Here is a 16,652-nt window from a genome sequence, read left to right on the forward strand (position 1 = left end):
TCCCCATCATCAAGTAGGCTCCAAAAGGGGGGAGCCTAGGGCTGCCAACTTGCAGGTGGTGGCGGGAGATCTCCAAGAATTGCAACTGATCTCCAGAGGACAGAGATCAGTTCCCTCTGGAGAAAATGGCTGCTTTGGAGGGTGGGCCCTACGGCATTAGACCCCACTGAGGTCCCTCCGCTCCCCAAACTCTGCCCTCCTCAGACTCCACCCCCAAATTTCCAGGGATTTCCCAACCTGGAACTGGCAATGCTGGGCGAGCCCCATTCCTGCTTCAGGAATGGCTCCCCACTGGCAGCCCACCCCGGCTGCCAGGTGCTGGGAAGGGCCAGCTACTCCCTGGAAATGACCACAGGGCCCCTTGTGGGACTTCCCTGCCAGGTGACATAAGCTCTTCAGAGAGCGAGTCTAGATGTATCTACTCCTTCCCTTTTTATGAACAGAGAAATATTTTCCCATTGCGCAATTCTGAGACTGTTCTGAAGCAGACAAGCTGTCGTGTCAGCTGAATGGAACCTCCAAGGTCCGTGGAAGTCCACCTCTGAGTAATGGAATCGGATGGGCAGCATCCTGCTCTGCTTGGAAGCTCCCAGATCTGTCTGACTAACCACTGAGTGCGAACCCCTGAGGGGGGAAGAAGTCGCTGCCCTGAAATACCAGGCCCAAGGCCAGAGAGACAGCTGTGAGGTCCCACAAGAAATTGCTGTGGCACCGTTCAGGTTCGGTTCACGTTAAACTGTATTTGCAGGAGCAATAAGCACTGGCAGACGTGCTCTCGGCAGTGGTGGGTTCTGCAGTCTTTGGGATCCTTGACGGGCTCTGGCACTGGCCTGCTGGGCCATCGCGCAGCAAAGGGTTTTGCGCCAGCATTTCTGTCCTCCGGTTTTGTGGCAGCCACGTAATACTCACTGTCCATTTCCGCTGAAAGGTGCCCCTGGAATTTATTTGGCACCGAAGATCCATCACTGGCATCGCCAGCTAGGCAACTGTGCATAGCAGCGCAGGAGTGCCCGGGTAGTTACAGGGGCAGGAGAACACTGCCTTATGCAAAGGCAAGCAGAGGGAGGCCTCCCCACCTGAAGAGGCTATGAGGCGTGTCAGAAGCTGCCTCCTACCGACCCAGGCCCCCGCTGGCCTCGCAGGGTCAGGACTGCCTCCTCGGGATAGTCTCAGGCAGGCGCTTTCCCTATATGAGGGGAGAGGCTGCGGCTCCATTGAGGATGCCTCTTTTTGCACGCAGGAGGGCCCCAGGGGAACCTGCTCGGGTGGCTTCAATGGGCTGCTTCTCCGAGGCTGAGCAGAACAGGATGAAGGGGGAAGGGAGCCTTCCCAGGGAGGGGGGCTACATTTCAGCTCCTTCTGAAGCCCGTTCTTGGCCCATGTCCGGCTACAGATGCAAAGCGCCCCAGGTCCTTAGGTGGGGCACAGAGAGATGCTAACAGGGCTGTGTCTCTCCGCCTCTGCCCTTGGATCACCCGGAGGGCTGCCGGAGAGCCCCACCAGCCCAAAGGAGCTGTGGCCGCTGGCCTTGGAGCTTGAATCTGGCTCTTGCTTTCCAAAGCGGCCTCCGTTCCTGCTGCAGCTGCACACTAAGGGTGCCTGGAAGGGAGAGGCGTTCCTGTCCCCCTTCTGCCAGCACAGTCTGGTCCAAGGAGGACGCCGCTTCTCTGCCAAGGACAAGGCGCTTCTGCCTCCCCCTGGAACGTCTGCCCCAAATGCTCAGCTCTGGGCTCGCTCTCCAGAGGCACCGCCCAGCCATGTGAAGCCGGTGACTAGAGCAGTTCCCACGTGCCAGTGGGCCGCTCGGGGCTGCAGAGCTGGTCTCTGCCAGGGTGGCACCCTCATTGACCCAGGGCAGGAAGCGGCAGCAGGCCCAGCGGCATGACCGCCTTTCCACGGGAGCAGAGCGGGGGTGGCCGTCCTCTCGTCAGTTGTTCTGGCTCTGAAACGAAAGGAGGGAGAGCAAAGTGGGGAAAGCTGCCCTCTTCCCCCTCCTGGGAGGAGAAGGGATGCGAAGGGAGGTGGCCCGAGGAAGGCCCCTTCACTGGGCCAGCATCTCTTGACCCTGAAGGGTCCAGGCTCGGGAGTTATGAAGACGGAAAAGAGCCTTTTGCAGCCACAGGAGTCAGTGGCAAGCAGAAGAATTTGGACTGGAACTTCTGTGAAGCCAGCAGGGGGGGGAGGGGGGGCTACAGAGAGTCCCGGGAGAGGCAAACTGACTTCCCCCTTCCTGGCCCTCTGCTGTGGGTGCTTCTCTGGCCTGGGGTGCAGGGTCCTCTCCTCTGAGGCTGCTTGCCACATCTTGCCGAGGGCACTTCGGTGTGCAGCTCTGACTAGGTCTTGCTAGTTGGTTGAGTGACACTTGACTAGATAACACTAGCCAGTATTTTGAGGGCTTGCTTTAAATGTGGGAGAGCATTAAAGAGAAAGATGGATTTTTCTGCGCCCCGCCCCCCCCCCCCCCACAGTTCTCCTTGATGGATTTCACTATCGGCAGCTCTTCCCAATCACAGCCGGTGGGGTGGAGAGTGTTAGACCAGCTACAAAGCCCCGCTCTGTGAAGGAAGTTCGCTGGGTAACCTTGGGCCAGTCATTCTCTCAGCATAACCTACCCTGCAGGGTTGCTGTGAGGTTAAAATGAAGGAGAAAACGATGTAAGCTGCTTTGAGTTCCCATTGGGCAGAAAAGTAGGGTATAAGTACGCACAGAAAGGAAGACGAGGCTGCGGCATTACAGGCTGAATCACAGGCACGACTTCTGTTTCAGATGCTCTCCCACAGGACAGGATTCGCTTCTGGTGCCGTGAGTCTGAGGTCCCTGGTCAGCCTTTGAGGTTTAGGAACATCTCGGACAGGAGTTGCAATGCCGCAGGACCCGGCTCAGGCGTGTGCCTGGGCGGCATTTGTTACTGCGTCTGCTCTCCCATTGGCCGGGTCTGGCCTCAGCACGTTGCCTGGGCCAAGGGGTGGTGGCCACACCTCTCGTCCTTGCCCAGCACGCAAACGGCGGCATGCCTTTTGGACACCTTCCTCTGCCCCCTGGACGCCCCTGCCCTCTGCCACCCGCCCAGCCCTCCCCAGCCCTACGCAGCATCCTCACCTCCATTTTGCTGTGGATCCAGCTGAGCAGCTGGGTGATCTGAGTGTAGACCCCTGGCTTGTTCCTCTGGCCACAGCCTGTCCCCCAGCTGGTGACTCCGGCCACATACCAACGGCTACTGTCCTGGCAGACCAGAGGACCGCCACTGTCCCCCTGAGGCAGAGAGATGAGATCCACAGGGTAGCGTGGCAGATGGGGGGTCGGGATGCAGAGGCTGCCTGGCCGCAGAGCCGTTCTGCAGCTGTGGCCCTGGAGCTCATAAACAACGCCCGGGAAGGCATCCCCCTCCTCTCCTGCCTCCCCCAGCTCTTCACCTTGGGGGAGACTAAAAGACTTGGAACTGTAGGCTAAGAGCGGCAGCCAAGACGTGTGCCCAAGGAAACGTTCTCCCGCGTGGCTGAGCAGGGCGGCCTCCTCTCCCAATGCTTTGAAAGAAGTGGACAGTACTTGCCACGGGTGAGGTCCTTCGCAGCTTCCTTTTAGGAGCAGCCCTGGTCAAAGCCCTCTGGCCGCTGGTCTCTGAGCCCCAAATCCCTGGGCAGAAGGCACCTGCGTCAGGACACGCGTCTCAGGCACACCCGTGAGAGCTCCTGGGCACTGCGTCTGCGCCCTCTGCCCGCAGCAAGACCCCCCACCTTACCTGGCAGGAGTCTCGCCCGCCTTGCAAGTACCCTGCACACATCATCCGTGGCGTCAGGGAGCCCTCGTAGACGTTCTGGCTGTTGCAGAGCTTGTAGTCGATGATTTTCACCTCTGCTTCCCGCAGCTTTGGGGAGGTGTTCTCTGGAACAGGCCAGCCACTCTTAGAGGAGGAGAACCAGCAACCCCCGCCCCCCCCCATACCAGCCTCTCCAGAAGGGGCCCTGGGGAGGGACTACTGCACGTCTGGCTCGGGGTGCTGCTGCCAGGACTGCATGGCCCAGGGCCCTGGCTTACCACCCACTTACCATCACTTTCGCTCGTCTTCCCAAAGCCAGTGATTGAACACGTCCGCCCAGGAAGGAACTTCTGGCCAGACATGGGCAGGCAGGCGGGGCGGACCTGAGCTGAAGCAGAGGGAGAAATGAGTCCTCTGCCGAAGAGAAGACATTGGCTTCCGCCCTTCCCCACAGGGGCTGGCCAGCCAGGCTGGGCACCAGGGGCACGGGAGCCAGCCACGCGCGTCACCTGAGAGGGAGAGGGGCCTCCCCAGCTTCATGAGGGCAATGTCGTAGTCGTCGTGGTCGTTGCTGTAGTTGGCGTTGATGATGACTTGTGAGACTGGGATGGCCTCAGGCAGGTGGCTCAGGTCAGAGGCCCCAGCGTACACCTTCCACTCCTCCAGGACCTTCTGGTTGTTCCTAAGAAGCCCCAGAGACGGAGCAGAGGAAGGGACAGCAGTTTACGGCTTGGCCCAGGGCGCTCCTTTCGGGGCACGTTTGCTCAGAGAAGGGGAGAGATCAGCTGCCGTCCTCGAGCTGAGCCTGGCAGGCCCAGCTGGCGGACGGGGAGTGCACCTTTTAGTCTAGCAGGAAAGGAGAGGCAATTCAGACACAGCGCGCACGGCCCACTGCTGTATGTGGGATCCTACTGGGTGATTTCTGCAGTGTTTGATGTGGCATGTTGGGGCTTGTGCTTTGTTTGGGGTCTGCCTCCGATTCCTGCCACTGTTGCCTTGCCTACTGGCTGACCCATCCCATTGATTGTATTGACCTACACCATGTAATCCGTCCTGCGTTTCAGCGAGAAAGTCAGAATATTAACGACAGAATAAATACTCTCCAATTATTGTGTGTGTGGGGGGGCGGGGGGGGCGCTGCTTCTCTGATCCACCAATTCACGGACAAGAAGCAAACGGGGATGTGGCGGAGGGGTTAATGGGGCAGCTGCAGGCAAAGCTTTGGAGACAAGCAACGGGCTGGGCCTGCCAGGGCTGTTGGTCGCTCAAGAAGGTTTCCCAGAAAGGTGAAGCAAGCACCAAGCACGGGCTGTCCTGCCTCAAGAGCAGCCACACAGCCTACTGGAGTCTTTCTTTCCAGCTCCCTCCTTCCTCTCTCTGTGTTGCTGAGTCTGCTCTTTGCTGGTATGATGTCCCTCAAGACAGTTTGCAGCCCTGGCAGAACCTCTGGGGTGAGGCTCTCCCTAGCCTTGCTAGCCCCCCCACCCCCCCCCCGCATTCCATCCAAATCATATCCCCTCCCCGCTGCAGGCCAAGGCCCCACTCACATGAAGAAACAATGGGCAGCTGTGAGTACCCACAAGGGATCGATAATGGTGCCTCCACAAATGTGGGTCGATCCATACTGGAGGCTGACTTGCCAGGGCCATTTGCTGGCCGATGATTCGGTGCCTCCAACGATGCGGCCAGACATCCTTTGACCACATCCTGTAGGAGAGAAGGGGGCAAGAGAGGCAGAAATCTCTCTCGCAGTCTGCTGTCCCGCGCCAGCCTCTGGTGAGAAATGTCTGAGCAGGACCCTCTTTCTTTGCCAGCTAGCCTTTGGTCCCTTGTATGTTCCTGCCTCGGCAAAGCAACCCCCTCCCTCCTTCCCTTGCTAGAGCAAGCAGTTTCCCTTCCCCTCTGCCGTGCACTGTCCCTGGCTTTGTACCAGATCATTGAGGGCCTGGAAATATGAAAGTGTGGGTCATTTTGGAGGCTGCCAGAACCCAGTCCCTGTGAATTCTTCCACTTCAGCAATAAACAAACGAATGCGGACCCAGGAGGGGCCTCCCCTCACCAGCACTGCAGTCCACCCTATAAAGTATACTTACGAGGGCATCGGAGGGCAACGTACTCGCCAGTGTGGCATCGGGAGCTTTGGAAGAGACCAGAACAGAGTTAGGTGCAAGTGGGGGCACCAGACCAGCCACAGTCCAAACCTCATGGGGAAGTGAAGGAAGAATGGGTGGCCCTGGCAGCTCCAGGGAGGGAAGGCAGGGGCACGTAGCATGCCCCTGGCCTAGAGCTCTCTTGGGCAGCGGAGTGCCAAACGTGACTTGCCAAGCGGAGGTGATGTGGAGACAGCGGGCAGGCCTTGCCTCATTTCCTCCCAGCAGATTCGGTGGGGATCCTGGGGCTTGCCCAGGACCACTCAGTGCCAGTCTTGTCCAAATAGGCCTTTGAACCCAGGCCCTCTTTTCAAAGTTGGGCATGAACCATTTTCCTCATGGCTCTCCCAAGTTTTAATCAAACCCTCTCTGTGGAAAGCTCTGGCTAGCTAGCTGCTAACACTCGGCAAGATTCTTGGAGATCTGTTGCCGGTTTAGACGGTAGCTACAGAAAAGACGCACACAAGCCCCACAAGCGTTCCGGCACTTCCACGTGGCCACTGATCCTAGCTGAGGCTTCCAGGCAGACCGACAGTGAGGCAACCCCCCCCCCCGGCTGCAGTGCAGTTCACTGCTGCTTGGAGCCAACTGGGCAGGCCTGGGGGCTTCTGAAAGCAACCTGACACTGGGCATAGTTCCTTGTGGATTTCTGGCTTGAGACCTGGGGAGGAAATCTTGCTTTAACGGGAAGGTCAAACGGGCATTGTTTTGTTGAGCAGATGGAGCAGTTATTCCGCATGAAATTCACACCCCTTTATCCTTACAACAACCCTTTGAGGTAGGTGAGAATAATGGTTTGTGGTCACTTAGTACATTGAGGGAGAATTGAACTTGGGTCTCACCAGAACTTTAATGGCTGTAGCACACTGGCACTCTCTCTCTGTACGCCACTGCGAGATCATAGACAGGCAACTTGGGATCCTGCTCTGGGACCCTCGGGGGCCCCCAGGCAGCCCAGGGCCCCCAGAAGTACCTCCAGCGTTCTCTGGCACAAGAGCTTCACTGAAGAGAGCACTGAAGGGAGTGGAGGGGAGCCCCCGCTTCAGCCCCACCCCCAGCCTGGACAAGGAGGACAGGAAGGAGAGGGAAAGGGCCAGTTCCCTGGCCTGCCTTCTCTCTGATTCACTGTGGGATGGGTCTTTATGCGCTTGGCCTTAATCTTGTCTGAAAATCAAATGGGTAAGAATTGCCCGGTATACTTAGCAGCGGTGGCAACAGGGTCTAGCCCCACGGGCCTGCCTTGAGGGGGACAACCTCCCATGCCTGACAGCTGCCAGAGCACCCACCCCCACCCCACCCCTAGACAGCTCCTGGTATTGCCGGGCCGTTTCTTCCCCATGCCTTGCTGAAGGCCCCTCCCGCAAACGCCTCTATCTCCATCTCTAGCTATGGGGGGCCGGCAGCTGAGGCAAGCAGGCAGCCACAGCACGGAATATCCTGCTTCCCTGGCCCTTGGTGGAACCGTTGGGATTTAGCAACACTTTATCTCCGGACACCAACCCTGACCTCGCACTGCCCCGTTGCCGTATCTTGATCTTTCCTCCATGTGCAGGTGATCGCCAGGGAAGGGTGTTTCCCCCACCCCCACCCTCAGCGGCCTACCTGAGACCTGTTACCTGTTGAGACTCTGCTGGATGGTTCTGTGCACCCCCGAAACCACGAGGCTTTTCCCAGAGGAGGGCAGAGGCACGTACTCCGTCTGGGAGGTGCTGGGGAAACAGAAGAGGAGGTGCCACAGTCGCCACCAGTTCGAGGTAAGATTGGGGTGCACAGGAGATGAGCCCCTCGCCTCGGTTGGGGGATGAGCCAAGCCTGGGACGGATGGGGACATCTTCTGGGACGGGGCCCAGGAGGAGACGTGCAAAGCCCACGGGCAGCGCTTCCGTGCTTGGGCGGAGAGGGGACCAGGGCGGAGAGGGAGGCCCAGGCGAAGGAGAAGGGGGGCGCTGGGCCCAGCCCACGGCCTCCGCCGCCGCCGCCGCCGCCGCCGCCTCCTCCTCAGCTGCGGCCGGCCGCCTGATGACTGCGGCCGTGGGGTCCGTTGCCTGCCGCTGGTGCGCCCTCCTGCTCCAGCCCCACCCCTCCTCTTGGCTTTGGAGGGAGGCGCCCCCCTCCGGGGGTCCCCGCAGCCTGAAGCGGAGCTGCCCGAGCCCCTCCACTAAGCGGGCCCCAGAAATTACTTCAGAAAGCCCAACTGCCGGCAGGTCTTCCGAGAGAGGCCCTCAGTCCAGTTGCTGCTGCACACCGGCAGCCACTGCTTTTCTGCGCCGGAGTAGACGTGGAGCAGGGACCGGTTCCAGCCGAAGCGCACTGCAGGGCGGGAGAGAAGGGCCCGCGTGAGGCCCGCCGCCTTTGGCGGCGCCCCGCAGCGTCTTCGACGCCGAGACCGGGCGAGCGCAGCGCCCCAGGCCCGGCCGGCAGACCCTACCGCAGTCCAGCTCGTCGCTCCGCTGCGAACAGTCGTCGATGCCGTCGCACCGCACCGGGCGGTCGCTGCAGCTCTCCTCGGGCTCCTTGTACACGATGCCGGTGCCGGACCTCCAGAACAGGACTGCGGAGCCAGAGCAGAGCGGGGCGTCGCTGAGGAGGGCCGCGAGCGCAGGCAGCCGCGCCTCCTTCCTCGGGGGCCGGCCGGGGGGCTCTGGAAGGAGGCCCGTGCCCCCCACCCACCGGGGCAAAAGGGGACCCGGCGCCCAGCATGCAACTGGTGCGGACTCCGGCAACGGCCTCCGCGGCCCGCTGGCGGCCCCGGCCCGGGAGGGGGCGGGAGCCGGAGCGCCTTCGCAGCGCCCGGAGCGTCCGCCAGGGGCACTGGAGCGGCGGGGGCCTCGGCTCGGCAAGGAGGGAGCCCAGCGCAGCCCAGCCGCGCCCGCGAGGAAGCCGCCCCGGCCGGGAGTCCGGAGCCAGGCTCGGCCCCGAAGGCGGCGGGGGCGAGGCGGGGGAGCTGCTTGGGCCGCCGGGGGCAGACGGCCTTCCTTCCTTCCTTCCTTCCTTCCCCGCAGACCCCGCGCTTGACTCACACAGCAGGATGAGGGCCAGCAGCAGCACGATGAGGGCCAGCAGGCAGAAGACGAGGGCCGCTCTCCTCTGGCCCATGCCCCACGAGGCCTTGAAGGTGGCGGCTGCGGGCAAGCAGAGCGGGGGGGGGGGGCTCAGCAGGGCGGGCGCAGAGCAGGGGGCAGCCGCCCTCGAGAAAGGGGCCTCCGCGGGGCCTCCCCTGCAGCTGCCCGCACCGCTGCAGCCAGGGACGGGGGTCCGCAGTCCCGCCTTTGGGGGCTCTGGCTTGGACGTGCCCACGTGGGCCTCGGGCTTTAATGGCTCCCCACCCCACCCCACCCCCACCCCCACCCCGCCGCCGCCCGTCCTGAGCCTAAGGGCTGCTTGGGAGGTGGCGAGGCCTCTTGAGGAATCCAGCCAGGGGCCGAGATGATCCACTCTGCCCCCCCTCCCCTCCCGCATGCTCAGCGGCTGCCCCCCTGCCCCTCTCAAGCAGGCCTTACTTGAGTTCCCAGGAGCCACAGCAGGTGGAGGGTCCAGTCTGGGGTCCGGAGCAGGGGGTCCGGTGGCCACTCCTTGGGCAGCCTCGAAGGGGGGGAGGGTTGGCTGGGCTGCGGCTGGGCTGTGGGGGCAGGGAGCCCGGTCACCTTGCTGGGGGGCTGGGCTTTCCTGTGGGCAAAAAGGCCGACACTCGAGAAGGCTGCTTCTGCTCCTGAGGAAACCACTGGGCAGAGGAGAACCTAAAATATCTGACTGGCAGAGAGAGAAGCATCCAAGCAGAGGTGCCTCCACTGAGCAGGCGCTGAGGCTGTGGGCATCAGAAAGGGGGGCGCGGCACATCTGGGCAAGCCCTGGCCTGTCGAATCCTGCTGGTCCCTTTGGGGGAGTGCCGATTAACCGCTTCCAGGCTGCTTCCTTCAACGAGGCCCCCTGGTCTCCAGGCCAGGCCAGTCACCCAGAGGCCCAGTGGCCAGCCGTTTGCCCGAGCAAGGAAGTGGCGCTGGCGACACGACTGCCTTTAGAGATGCCGAGGCCCAGACCAGGGCTCCCTGGGGGCGGGTGAGCGAGGGCCTTGGGCAGGAGGCCAGTACCGGGGCCAGAATGGGTGGCATTTCTCAAGGACTGGTCTGAGGGCAAGGCACAGCACATCTGCCAGGGACCCCAGGAGGGCCCTCTGCCTCCCCCCCCCCACCGCCACCTTTCCGGGTGGAGGGAGGTCTGGGCTCTTCCGTGGGCTCTTCGTTGTGCGTGCTGATCCGGCCCGGTGGTCCCATCGGAGCCACCAGTCACTGGGGAGGCAACGAAGGCCCGTGCCTGACCCAGAGTGCTCCACCTTGCCAAAGACGAGTCTCACTGGCCTTGGAGTGCTGCGGGGCTGTGATAAGGTGTCCTCACTGCGTGGCAATTCTTCCCTGCTGACTCATTGCTAACCGAGATGCAGGTACAGGAGCCAGATTCCATCCTGCACAGACAGCGTTCTCCTATGACTTCTGTTTAAAATTCTTTGGATGTGGGAGATTCCCCAGCAATGTTGCTTTTTTATCACTGGATCCGCACTGGATCAGAGTTAGGGTGCTCGAGGAATATTTGGAATGCTGTGTATAGTTCCAAGGATCTTGTGGGACTAGGAAAGGCACAAGAGTGGAACCAAACCAATCAAGGGCTTGGGACCTCTTTCCTGCAAGCAAAAGCTAAAGAGCTGGCTGGGGGGTGGGGGGTGGGGTGGAGGGGTCCAGCATACAAAAAAGATGCAGCTTGGGACAGGAGGTGGACACATGATGTAGATTCATAAAATAGTGCACAGGGTGAGAGGACTTTTTCCTCCCTCCCTAAAATGCTAGCACTTGCCATCACCCAGTGAAGTCAATGGATCCAGGACCACAGAAACTACTATTTCATACAAAGCATAACTAACTCGCAGGATCCACCTGCCCGTACGGTGATCCCTACTGGGTTAGATCTTTCAAAGGTGGTGCGATAAACTTGTGGAGGGCAGATCTCTACCGCCAGTTGAGCAGCTGTTCACTCGGATGGCTAAGAGGAACTTCTGTGGTTAGAGGTGGGAATCCGTGGCATGCCCTTTGGTGGTGGTGGTGGTGGTGGTGGTGGTGGGTCAACATCAAGGGAGCTGGATGTCTCTCATACCCAGAAGGCCATGGTTGGCTACTGAGGGGATTGGGAGGAAGGAGTAGGTGGGCTGTGCTTGATCTATCTGCACTTGAATACCTCCATCAAAGCCAGGTGTCGCCTACTCAAGCAACAGCTCTCCGGGGTTTGGGGTCGGATCATTCACTTCATCTGCTACCAGATCCCTTCAACTGGAGGTGCAAAGGATCAGCTCGTCTGCATACCAACCCATGCTTACCATGGGGCCACAGCCCCGCCCTGCAACCCCAAGTGACCTTGATGAGAAGGAAATCTGCACTGCAAGTAACAAATTCCTAATTATAAATAAATGTTGATGGCGTATGAACTGGCAGAGATGGTGAGAGACAGAGATCTTGAAAATGTCTACTTGGGATGTGGCAGCTGTGAAAAAGGCAAACTCCATTCTGGGGACTTTTAGGAAAAGAACTGAAAATAAAATGACCCATGCTTTAAGGGCCTTATATAGAGATATGATGCAGCCTCGTTTGAAATGCTTTGTGCTGTACTGGTGGCCCGGTCTTAAAAAGAACATTGCAGAACTGGAGAAAGTGCAGAAGAGAGCAGCCAGTGACAATGGGGGGGGGGTTGGTACAGCTTTTCTGTGAGGACAGGCTCAAGAGTCTGAGAGCCAAGCTACAAGTGACTTTTTCACGCGTAGAACACTTGATCATTTTCGCAAGTTTTCCTGGGAACTGAAGTCCCGGTGTCCTTCCCCTCTCTGTTAGAATCGCTGCCTGAAGAGCCAGAGAAAGCCGGCGGCGGCAGCAGCTTTTGCAAATCCAGAGCAGCTCCCCGGGAGCAAGACGCCCAGGGAGGGGAAAGCTGCAGCTGCCCGCCCCCAAAGATCGTTGAGAGCAGGCTTGTGACTGGAGGAACGATTTGCAAAAGCTGCTGCTGCCGCCGGCTTTCTCTGGCTCTTCAGGCAGTGATTCTAACAGAGAGGGGAAGGACACTGGGACTTCAGTTCCCAGGAAAACTTGCGAAAATGATCAAGTGTTCTACGCGTGAAAAAAGGCACTTGTAGCTTGACTCTCAGAGCCAAGCTACAAGTGACGCCTGTAAATTGAAGTTTACAGAAACCCCCCAAACACACTCAGCGGAAGGGAAGGGGGGGCGCCCAGTGAGAGTCTAATGCCTGCACTCCCCTCCTGACCACATGTTCTCCCTCACATAGACTGCCGCTCTGTAAACTTCAATTAAATGGAGAGCCAAGCTGCAAGACCAGGAGGCCTACATTTCCCATCAAAACTTGAGGGAAGCTGTCAAGTGTCCAACCTGTGTCAGGCGTCACTTGTAGCTTGGCTCTATGACTTTTCAGACTAGAAATGAGGTTAAGGGGAGACATAACAGAGATTTATAAAAGTATGCATGGAGTAGAGAATATGGGTAGGCAGAACATTTCCTCCCTCTCCCAGAGCAGAGGGGCATCCTGTAAAGTTGATGGGCACCAGATTCAGGACAGGCAAAAGGAAACACCTCCTTGCTGGTTGGAAGTGCCATCAAGTCATAGCCAACCTAACTGCAATCCCGCAGGGTTTTCAAAGCAGGAGACGTTCAGAGGTGGTTTGCCATTGATTGCCACCTCGTTGTGACCTGGGGCTTCCTTGGTGCCTCCCATCCAAGAACAAATCAGGGCCAACCTTTACTTAGCTTCTTAGATCTGGCGAGATCGGGCTAGCCTGGGCACAGTCATGGCCATCCGCACAGATCGCATTAAAAAGGAGTTCGGCAGATTCATGGAGGAGCCACCATCGATGGCCACCAGCCTGGCTGAGTGACAGGAACCTCCAGAGCCACAGGCAGCCGTCCTCCGCATCTGGGGGCAACGTCAAGGGAAGACCTTGTCCTCTGAGCCTTGACTGGCCCTCTGGGGTAACCAGCTGACCGCTGTCTGAAGCCGGATGCTTGGCAGGATGGACGCCTGGTCTGAGCCACCAGGGGCTCTTCTAGTGTCCTTAAAATGGCACTCAGCAGAGACAGACACTTGGGCAAAGTTCTGCATTTAGGCAAAAAGAAGCAAGTGCGCAGGCGGAACGTCTGGCTTGAACAGCACGTGGAGCTGCAAGCAGTCACAAGCTGGGCGTAAGATTTGGGATGAAAAGGGAAAGCCTCGTCATGGTCAGAGCGGGTCCACAGTGGAGCCCTTTACATGGGAGTAAGGGCTCCCCTTTGCTGGAGGGCTTTGTTCAGGTGCTGGGCAGCCATCGTACTGGGCTGCTCCAGCTTTGGGTGCATTGCAGGGGGCTGGGCTGGATGGCCTAGCCCTAGATGACCCACTTACAGCTCCAGGGCTCCGTGAGTCTCATCTTTTTGTGCCTAGTGAAAAGTGCCAGGCCCTTTCCTCTGTGATCAAAATACACACCCACTAGTGCCCTTTGCCACACTGAAGAAGTGAGCGCTGGCTTTGTTTTGCCACACTGGTGAAATACCCCACTGGTCACATGGCAGCTTTTTGTGTAACATAAACTGAGACAGCAACGGCACATGAGAAAGGGCTGCCCCATCTCTTGCAGCACCACAACGCTGTTTCAGTTTGCAGTGCATGGAAAAGCCAGATCTCCAGGAGATTCTCTCCCAAGTTCTGGATGCTTCTCTGTTCTGGGGCTGGGGCAGCACCTCCACCATGCCTGTTCCAAATACCAGAGCAGAGCCCATCCGAAGTAAAACAATTCCATGTGCATCTTTTCAAACAGCAACACAGGATGCAGCAAAAGTACAAACTCATCACCTTGCTGGCTGTTTCTCACAGGCATGCACAGCAGAGGAATTTTTTGCCTTACGCTGTCCTTGCAAACATGGAATTAAACAAAATTCCACCACACAAAATGGTGCTGCAGAGGGTGGAACCATTTCATACAGAACAGACCTTCCGGAAAGGAATACAACGTGCCTTCGATCATACTGGAGGAGATCTATGGCACAAAGGAGGAGTGAGAAACATTGGGGAAGCCACGTGGGAAAACAGCCTAGGAAGGGGTATGCCCTCAGAGGCAGCCATACGGCTGTCTGGAAGACATCCGTGTCTGCAATGCACAACCTACATCTCTGGAGCCCAGGCAGCCTCTCCAGACCTTTGGCAGGGTCCTCAAATTGGCTTGTCCTCAGAACGGAGATATGCGATGTCTCCTCAGTCTTTCTATGCCTAGGATTGGGGCGGGGGGGGGGCAGTTGTGGAGAAGTGCTGAGCGCTGCCCAGTTTCCTAGCTCAAGCAGAACACACAAGCTACCACGCGTGTGGTGTCAACATGTGGATGCATATGCGTGCACGTGTGCGCCCAAACTCAGCTGCTTCCCAGACGTGCACGCACTGTCCCCTGTGTGTGCACAGTCAGAGTACCAGGGGGAGGAATTCTTTGGAGCTGGCCACCCTTCAGCCTCATCAGTAGGGGAGTTGAGTAAAGGAATCCCGCTCCAGGAGGGTCTCCTCGACTGTAGGCGTCACATGTGCTGCAGCACAGGTAGGACCCAACATGCCTCCCAGGGTCCTGCCTGTGCGCTGCTTTCTTGGCAGTGGACCCCCACCCAAGTAAGCTGCACCAGCCCCTGTCCTTGTGGTTTGGGAGGGACCTGAGAACAGGTGGAAGCAGGACAGAGTCCTGGCACTTTAGGCCTGTAAGTGCATCACACCCTGTTTACTACAAGAGGAAACTGTGACCGGGAGGGGAGGAAGCTCGTCAGGCTCCAAGGATGACAGGATTGCTCCCCCGCCCCCAACAGGAGAGGCAGCGGGGACCAGAATGGTAAGGAAAGACATTGGACATTAAACTCTGGGAGGAGCTGTTGGGCCCTGGGCAGGAAGACAACTGCTTGGGCAAAGCTGGGCCTCTGGGCAGAGGAGGAGGAGATTCTGCCTAAGCGAAGGCAAAAGTATCTCCGGGCTGGATTTCTCCCTCCTCTTCCCTCCCAATACCAATGTGGGCCTGGGGAAGGTGGGCAGCCCCCACAGTCAAGAGATGGAGTTCTCCCCCCGCCCCTCTCATATTGCACTCCAGCATGGGGGAGGGGGGCAGTGCTCAAGGACCTGAAAGATGCCCCAGAGATTCCAGAGGGACTTATGCGTTGGCCCCCAAGGGCCAGATTTCTCAAGACACAAGTGTGGGGGGAGCAGCGTTTTGCCAGTTGTTGAGGGAAATGGCAGCAGAACACTTGGCTGCAACACATTGCCCAAGCGCAGAATGTTTGATGGGGGAAATTAAATGGCAAAAGTGGCACCTTTTAAAGACCTTTGCAAGGAACATCTAACCAGCCAGAAGATGTTCAGCCTTAGTCTCCCTCTCGGTGATCCTAAATGAGCGGACATAATCAGCGCCCTGGTGGGAAGAGCTTTTTGCCCACCAGCCGTTTCCCTTGACTCCCACACCTCCCCACCATTCCAGGGGCTCGGCTGGGCCTCTGACGTTTTTATTTGGGGCAACGCACTTGTCTCCAAGGGAAGAGGGGGGGGCGCATTGCCCGCATCCACCCTTCCTCTTAGGCCAGTAGACTACCCTTGTTTGGGATCTCTGCCCAGGGCCCTGGGGGTTTGGGGCAGAATGCTAATTCTTATACTAAGACACCCCCCCCGGGGGGGGGGGTTATGAAGATAAAACTAGACAAAGATTTCTTGTAATGAACCTTGAGTTTCCAACATCAAATCTTCAAACAAATGGAAGTGTCTTGCCAGTTGTAGGGCCCTGGGGTTAGTCCAGACTCCCAGCCTCTTTCTACCTTTGGCCCCCTGGACCAGCCTCCAACAGACACACCCTCTTTCTCCCCCCCCCCCACTTCTGGAGCAAAGACTGTTTCCCACCAGCATTTTCTTTTCAACCCTGCCCCTTGCTCTGAGTGCTCAGTAGAGCTTGATTCTTCTTGCCAGTGACTTACCGGGCACAGCTCCCCTTCCATGGCCTCTTCTCCAGCCCACAGCTGGAGGGGTCACTTCAGCCCCCAGAGCTCATGTTGAGCAGCAGAGAGCTCCTTCCCACCAAGGGCTGCCAGCCCAGCTTACTGGCAACAGAGCCTGTCTTCCAGGCACACTCGCTCCGGGATGTGGGGCAATGGCAGGTGTAAACACAACGGAAACTGGACTAACCAGAAACTCCACTCTGCTTTGCGCTTTCCTGCCAGTTAAATCTCCAGTGGATCCTGGGAACAAGATGGTTGGTGCTGCTGACCGTCAAGCGTCCAGAGCCTTAGGGGGGGACAGGCGCTCCTTTCCGCAGTTCCTCTCTGACCTGTGTGGACGAGGACGCCTCTCGTGGCCCAGTGAGCCAGGAGCCTGCCCAGCCATGTCCCTTAAGGGCAGCCAGGCAGTTCCAGGGGGACCCGCCCAGAAAGGCCAGCCTGCACAAGAGAAGGGTGTGTGCCTTGACTCAGGGCAGGCGGCAGGTCGGAGCAGCAGCAGGCTGCCGGTCCCCCGCCTGCAAGGAAGGCTGCTCTCCCCGGTGGAGCCTCTGCCCCTGAGGTGCCGTTCCTGCCCTTTGGGAACTCGTGGCCCGTGGCACAGACGGCTTGCCCCTTCTGCCCTCCCCTCTGGTGCTCCTGCCAGCCCCCCCCCCTTACAGCAGGGTCTGTCTGCTCTCATTCCTGGAGCAGGAGGAGCCACAGGGCCCTGCTTCAAC

The 16,652-nt window shown here is 58.8% G+C and overlaps 1 protein-coding gene across 4 annotated transcripts; it reads right to left on the minus strand.

The window, feature by feature from the left end:
* Nucleotides 1-720: 720 nt before the first annotated feature.
* Nucleotides 721-16,070, minus strand: TMPRSS13 (transmembrane serine protease 13). Of its 4 annotated transcripts, none has more exons than XM_054997581.1 (13): nucleotides 15,916-16,070; nucleotides 9,408-9,573; nucleotides 8,928-9,029; nucleotides 8,336-8,458; nucleotides 8,088-8,217; nucleotides 7,524-7,616; nucleotides 5,851-5,894; nucleotides 5,305-5,464; nucleotides 4,267-4,439; nucleotides 4,047-4,145; nucleotides 3,740-3,882; nucleotides 3,100-3,252; nucleotides 721-1,942 (listed from the first exon to the last, which is right to left on the minus strand). In XM_054997581.1, exons 1-13 carry the CDS (start codon nucleotides 15,934-15,936, stop codon nucleotides 1,928-1,930), a joined length of 1,422 nt encoding a protein of 473 aa, XP_054853556.1. In that variant the 5' UTR covers nucleotides 15,937-16,070; the 3' UTR covers nucleotides 721-1,927. The 4 variants fall into 4 exon arrangements, 3 of the variants coding, with proteins under 3 accessions (XP_054853556.1, XP_054853558.1, XP_054853557.1); XM_054997583.1 differs by lacking the exon at nucleotides 721-1,942 and adding an exon at nucleotides 3,551-3,633 and having other exon boundaries at nucleotides 3,114-3,252; XR_008598199.1 differs by lacking the exon at nucleotides 721-1,942 and adding an exon at nucleotides 3,414-3,633 and having other exon boundaries at nucleotides 3,166-3,252.
* Between the last annotated feature and the right edge of the window lie 582 nt (nucleotides 16,071-16,652).

This window comes from Eublepharis macularius, chromosome 14 (assembly GCF_028583425.1).
Source record: "Eublepharis macularius isolate TG4126 chromosome 14, MPM_Emac_v1.0, whole genome shotgun sequence".
In the NCBI taxonomy this organism is placed as follows: Eukaryota; Metazoa; Chordata; class Lepidosauria; order Squamata; family Eublepharidae; genus Eublepharis; species Eublepharis macularius.

Excerpts from the sequence above, each read along its gene's own strand:
- TMPRSS13 (XM_054997581.1), bottom strand. The coding sequence starts at position 15,936 with ATGGAAGGGGAGCTGTGCCCG. Across the intron at positions 4,146-4,266 it reads GAGGCCCCTCTCCCTCTCAG|CTCAGGTCCGCCCCGCCTGC; the intron begins GTGACGCGCGTG and ends CCTCTGCTTCAG. Across the intron at positions 3,883-4,046 it reads GAAGACGAGCGAAAGTGATG|AGAACACCTCCCCAAAGCTG; the intron begins GTAAGTGGGTGG and ends GGCCTGTTCCAG.